This window comes from Octopus bimaculoides, chromosome 7 (genome assembly GCF_001194135.2).
Source record: "Octopus bimaculoides isolate UCB-OBI-ISO-001 chromosome 7, ASM119413v2, whole genome shotgun sequence".
In the NCBI taxonomy this organism is placed as follows: Eukaryota; Metazoa; Mollusca; class Cephalopoda; order Octopoda; family Octopodidae; genus Octopus; species Octopus bimaculoides.
The window spans coordinates 47,990,159-47,996,938 of record NC_068987.1 but is presented as its reverse complement, the minus strand read 5'-3'; the positions used below and the strand labels follow the sequence as shown (position 1 = coordinate 47,996,938).

The following is a 6,780-nucleotide window of genomic DNA, read 5'->3' as shown; positions in this document are numbered from 1 at the left end:
TATATATTCATTTGTTTTATGTCCATTTTACCTTGCTAGTATGAGTTTGACAGACACTTATTATCAAAGCAGTGTTTTACAGCTGGATACACTTCCTGTCTCTAACCCTTACCTATTTTTCAAGTAAGGGATCTTTCACCTCATACATTTGCAAAAGCATGAAGCAAGTGGACACTTCATTAACAGGAGAAGTGTAATAGTGCTTTGGGAAGCAATCAGACCTGGCAAGTCAAGTAAGATTGTGGTTGATACCAGTGTCATATAACTGCCCCATTTAAATGTACCCTTCAATTGTTGGACAATATGCTGTGCTTGAGAAGACCTGTTGAGTCAAGCGAAATCATAGTCATGGCCGATGACTGTGCTGCTTGACTGGCACTCATGCTGGTGGCATGTAAAAAGCAGCATTTGAGAATGGTTGATGCCAGTGACACCTGACTGGCTCCCATGCTGGAGGCACATAAAAAGCACCATTCAATCATGGTCGATTCCCGTAATGCCTGACTGGCCCATGCTGGTAGCACATAAAAAGCACCCACTACACTCTTGGAGTGGTTGGTGTTAGGAAGGGCATCCAGCTATAGAAACCTTGCTAGATCAGATTGGAGCCTGGTGCAGCCTCCTGGCTTGCCAGTCCTCAGTCAAACCATCCAACTCATGCCAGCATGGAAAGCAGATGTTAAATGAAGATGATGATGATGATAAACAGTAATCGCTTAGCATATCGCAGTTCACCTATCACAGTTTATCATTTAAGCTTACGTTAATTCCTCTTTGGTATTGTTTTGCATTTATAAGAAAAGATATATATAAATTATAAAAATTTAAAAAATATACAGTACAGTACTGTTTCTACTTTGCTGAATTTTTTTCACCTATTGTGGGGGTTTTGGAGTGTAACACCCATAATAGTCGAGGGATTACTGTGTGTGTGTATATGTATCTATATATACATATATATTCAATACAATTGCCCTTCTCTCACACTTTTACCACATCCATCTCTCTATCTGTCTATCTATCTATCTCTCTATCTGCTTATACATCTTCCATTGTCTCCAAAGCCTCACCCCCCAAAAAATAAAAAAACAAAACAATGTTCTGTTATAAACAAAACCCCCCAAAACACCTGTTTTTATATAAATAAGCAAGATCACTGTATTTCCACAGAATTATATTTGACAAGTTCGAAAGACAAATGAAAGCGCTAATATATGTATAAAATAAATGAAAGAAGTTATTCCAAAATTCTGACGCCTTTTTTTTCAATATATATATATATATATATATATATATATATATATATATATATATTAAAATAAAAAGGTAAATTCTGGTCATAGAGTTACCAATGGTTTCATACCCATGAAAGCTACAGTCTTGTGGACAGCTCATCAGACTCTATACAAAGACAAAATTTAACTTTCTACCTCACAGACGTGAGGAAATGCTAGGATAACAAGGTTTAATGGCTAACAAATAAAAACATTAATGACAACGGTTTATCTCCCTTGGATCTGAGGATTAAAAAAACTTTACAGTCACGTAATAGCATAACCAGCAAATGGGGAGATCCAATTTACCAGTAGGTAGTGCTTGAAATGGACACATTTTGAGAAAATTTCTTTATGCTTATTGAACACACGATGCTTAGCATAATCCTTAAGAATTTTGGTTCTCTCCACAATGTAGATTTTGCAATGGCCACTCCCATTAATATATGGGCCTGGATGTTCTATGATTTTCCACCTGATATCACATGGAGTCCCTTGATCTTTGAGGTTACACAGATGGCTGGCTAGGGACATGACAAAACGTCTTTCTGAGACTCTGAAGGATGACTGGTGGTTGCAGAAGTGTTGTTTGAAAGATGTACTGGCTGATCTGATATATTTACAAACTTGGGAGGTGGCTATATTCGCACTCCTGGTATATCTCCAGTAGGCTCTAGCCTAGGAATGCTGTTGGTAACACCGTTGCTAACGTTGTCATTATGGTGCATTGTTCTGGTGGTGTTATTGCCGTAGTTATCATTAATGCTGCCAGTTCTAGTGTGGGTTCGGCTGGTGGTATCATATAGTGTGAGACTGGTCATTCCATCAGTGTTGATGATAATTGTTTTATCATCGTCTATGATGGTGGTACTGGGGTCGCCAGTTACCACCTCTGTGTTACTGGCCTGGACTGTACATCATCTCTAGTTGTGGTGATTGTACTAGTGATAACATATGGTGTGGGGCCAGTCACTCTATCAGTGTCAACAATAATGGTTTGTTCATTGTCTGTGGTGGTGATACTGGGGTTGTTGGTTACTTCCTCTGTGTCACTGGTCTTGGACTAGTCATCATCTCTGGCTTTGTACTGGTGTTAGAGCTGGTTAATCTGCTACTGTCATTGCCTCCAGTGCTAATATTGCTGTTGGATGGTACATTGCTGGTAATGTGGATGGCAGGTCTAAATGTTACTGTAGCTTCATAGATGTCTCCTTTGGCCTCACATCAGCCTCCTACTGGACAGTTATTATATATCCTGAAAGAGCAACCTACCTCCTCCCTTGTTTTGTGGGTGTTTGTTAAAATGCTTTTTATGTTAAGTTATGTTATATATAGGTGTTTTTTTGGGTGATTCATGTAGTGGCAGAAATCATGTTGGTAGGAACTTGCTGCAGCAACAAATTGTGTCTCTAGATTATCTTTCAGTTTGAATATTTTTGTCTTATTGTGTAGATGGTTTGCAGGTTTAGTGGTTTGTGCAGCCTGGGATGTTAGAAGTGCATATTGTCTGTGTACAGGATATGAGGTTGCAAAGTACACTGTATACAATTTGCTGCAAGATGCACAGTTTATGCATGACGTATGATGTTGAAAGATGCACTGTTTGAGTGCAACTCATGATATTGCAAGGTGCATAGTTTGTGTGCAGCCCCTTGAGAGGCACATTGTTTATGCACAGCTTGTGACATTGCAAGGTGCATTGTTTGTATGCTGCCTGTGATGTTAGAAAGTGCACTGTTTGTGGTTGGATTTTGCTTAGTTACATGTTGTTGTACTATGTATGAAAAGAATGTTATTGGAGATGAAACTTTAACAAGAAAATAATAGTGGTACAGAGAACTTTCGGTGTTATGTTTTGCTGGAATTCAGGGTCTGTTTAGGTGAGTGTTTGGAATTGTTTAGTTATGACTGTTGGTATGGTTGTAAGTGTTTACATAGAATCATAACCTTTGAATTTATTTTTTACATTGACATCAATTTAATGTTTATTCCAACCATTACCAACTAATCTTTTTTATTGACATATTGTTTTGTACTTTTTTAAAGATAGTAGGTGGATTTGACTGATGTTCTAGTAAGTCAAATGATCATATGGAGGCTTCTTTATTGGCTCACATCAGCTCGAGTTGAATAGATATATATATAGCACAGGGATAGTAGGAAAAATACTTCTGGTCAATCCACAAGTTCAACGATGCTTCAATCCAGTTTAAGATTGTTTAGGCATAGTTACCTCCCCTGAAAGTAGCTGCCTAAATAGCTTGCCACTAGATGGCACAACATGTAACTAAAGTTCCAGCACTTAGCCCTTTCTCTCTGTCATCGCGACAGCAGTGTGTGAGGATGTGACCTCGTTAGCTCTTACATAATGCATGCAACAGCTAACTGCAACTATCATGCAGAATACACAGGAGCTGAACATGGCCTTCACTTGTAAACACTTTCCATGATTATTCAACTTTTATATATTTGTGACCCGGAGTAAAAGCATTTAAAAGTTACAGCTTGGTTCTATGAATTTATTGTACAGTGTTCCTTCATCGAATGACATCTATTCCAGCCTTCCGAACAGAGTCGTCATTAGATGGTTTCACCACATGAGACCACAACCACCTATAACTGCAATGTATTGAGGCAAGTCAAAAAGTTTCACAGTATTTGTATATGTGCTTGATTGTGGCATGTATATCAAATGACTGAAGCAGCTCAAGCCATGGAAGGTACCAATTGAGGAAGTAGTATCATAGTAGTTGGTGTGTTGACATATTGTGCATTGTTTCACTCCATGCGATTTGAAAGCCGCACAGATGAACATGCAGCATAATCTAATTTGGAGACTTATGCTTTACAAATTTGAACTGGGTCATAATGCCTTGGAAGCAACCAAAAACATTTGTTGTGCAAAAGGTGCAGTTAATCACAGTACAGTAACTAGAAGGTTGAAGAAATTTTGCTTGATTTCCAAGAACCTCAATAATAAAAGTAAGATCAGATAGGCCTAAAACTGGATTTTGAGGCTGTGCTCCAAACTGCAGAGGCAAATCCAGCAAATAGCACTCGAGAGTATTAGGTGAGCTTGGTATCTCATGGATGTATGCTTATTGTGTGGCAGAAATACTTGACAATGGTTAACAGAACGCAAGCTCTTCTGCAGCAAGACAACGCAAGACCTCATACTGCTTGAACGACCCAGAATAAACTCCAGGAACTTGAGGAAAATGGACTGATGCCACAACCCAATACATAGTCTGGTCATAGTTCCCTTGGATTATTACTTGTTTTGATCTACAGCTCACTTCCTGCTCTCTGATGCTTCATCAACCAAGAGGAAGCTTCACTGAAGGAGTTCTTCACTTCAAAGGGCAAGAACTGGTATCAGAATGGGACCAAAGAACTGGCAGAAAGGTGGCTTCAGATGGTTCAAGGTGGAGTCCCTTACTTTGAATGCTAAGCTGCTTTTGTTGTAACTTCATGAATAAAGCATATACATTACCAAAATATTGTAAAACTTTTGACTCAACACAATATATTGTTTTAGAACGTGTAGTTGTATAGGATATATTTAAAAACAAATATTGACCCTTTTGATACCTAAGACACCCCTAATTCAATGATACAAATTTTCCTGATTCAAGTATTAAAACTTGAAAATTTTATGTTAATTTATGCTCCTGGTTAATAAAGACAAAGTTATTTTACAGAATTCTTCATTACTTTCAAAATTAAATGAAATAAAAGCACTGTATTTCAGCAGAAATATGGTAATAGAAAAGATAATATAGTTTCAGAAATTTCAACAGATTCTGAAAGATTGATACTTTAACACTGATTTCATGGCGATAAGCAGGTGGTATTCCTCTAGAAAGAATATCAGTCTATAACAGGTTATACTCTCAGATGAACTGGTACTTATTCTCAGCACCTAATAACATCTGCAGTAGATCTGGGCTCTAGACTTATCAACATTATGTCCACCCAGTCATTTTACTTCTACACGGGGAACATGTAGGTACAGGCAGAGCTGTGTGGTTAAGACATTTATTTCTCAATCAAATGGTTTTGAATTTAGTCCCACTGCGTGATATGTTGGACGAAACATCTGCATCCCAAACAAATCCCTTTGATTTCAGTCTCACTGTGTGGTACCTTGGGCAAGTGTCTTCTACTATAGCTCAAGACCAACCAAAGCTTAATGAGTGGATTTGGTTGACTGAAACTAAAAGAAACATGTGCATTTGTGTGTTTGGGTTTCTTTGACATCAAATGATAGTTGTAAATAAGTGTCACTATCATACAAATGGTGTCATTTGTTTCCAATCTTCTGTGAAAACCTACCTGGACATAGGAAAATATTAACTTACTTGGAAACAAGTGAGAGCTGGTGACTGGAAAAGTATCTGGCCATAGAAAATCTGCCTCAAAGAATTGTCTGATTCATGCTAACATGAAAAAGTGGGCGCTAAAATAATGATGATGGTAGTGATGATGATGATACAACATAATTTGATGTGGACGGTATATTTTACTGTTTGTTCTAATTATTTCATATTTATGTGAATTAGATGGAGGAGATACATTTCAAAATTTGATATATTTCATGTCAGGTGCTTTATCAACCTGTTATCAGTTAGGTAAATAGGGAGAGAAAGCATTAATTCTTTGCTCATGGACACAATTCAAAGACTTTGTACTGTACAATTCCAAATTCTGTGACCTGGACAAGGAGGGGGACTACCTTCAGTTAATTGCTTACAGTAATTAATTTTAAGATGATAGGTGAAAAGGATTAGTCTCATAAATCATGTCTTATGTGTTCATTGTTTTTATGCATTACTAGATCAAGACCGATTATTCAAAAGTGTAAATAAATAAATATTTCCTTAAAAAGTATATTTTCCTATTTCAGAGTTAACAAATGTAGTTAAAAAGAGAGAATTAAAATAATATTCTTTTAATTTCATATGCAAATGTTAAAAAACAAAACAAACAAAAAAAAACACCAACTTACTTGTCTTTCATAGTTTCTAATTTGAATACATGGACTGTTTCAGTATTACTAGAAGCAGCCAAAAACAAAGAATCTGGGCTGAATGCCAAGGAATAAATAGTGACACACCTTGAAAAAAGAAATTGAAAGATAAAAAGAAAAACAAACAATTATTGTTGTCATTGAATGAATGATGCCGTAAGTTATTGAGTAGCAGGAACACAAAATATTGACCTCACAAAATGTAACTAAGGGCACAAATCAGGTTGATGAAGTTTATCATTTCTCAAGCTACTCTCATGAACTGATATGAAGTCAGCACCACAGAGTTCTATAGAAGTTCTTCCTTGGATTATAAACTATTAGCCCTTTTCCTGGCACTTTAATACCCTATTGATATGATCAGTTGAAGCTCTCATTAATAACTCCATTAACATGATTAAATATATATACATGTATATACATATGTGTGTGTGTATATATATATATATATATATATATATATATATATATATATAT

General features: G+C 36.5%; 1 protein-coding gene across 3 annotated transcripts in view; it reads right to left on the bottom strand.

Annotated features, from left to right (window-relative positions):
• LOC106875830 (WD repeat domain phosphoinositide-interacting protein 2) overlaps window positions 1-6,780 on the bottom strand; it is a 97,507-nt gene that overhangs the window by 30,592 nt on the left and 60,135 nt on the right. For all 3 annotated transcript variants that reach the window (XM_052969622.1, XM_052969623.1, XM_052969624.1), the window contains exon 7: window positions 6,283-6,390. In XM_052969622.1, coding sequence (XP_052825582.1) covers window positions 6,283-6,390 — 108 coding nt within the window. The remainder of the gene's footprint in view (window positions 1-6,282; window positions 6,391-6,780) is intronic.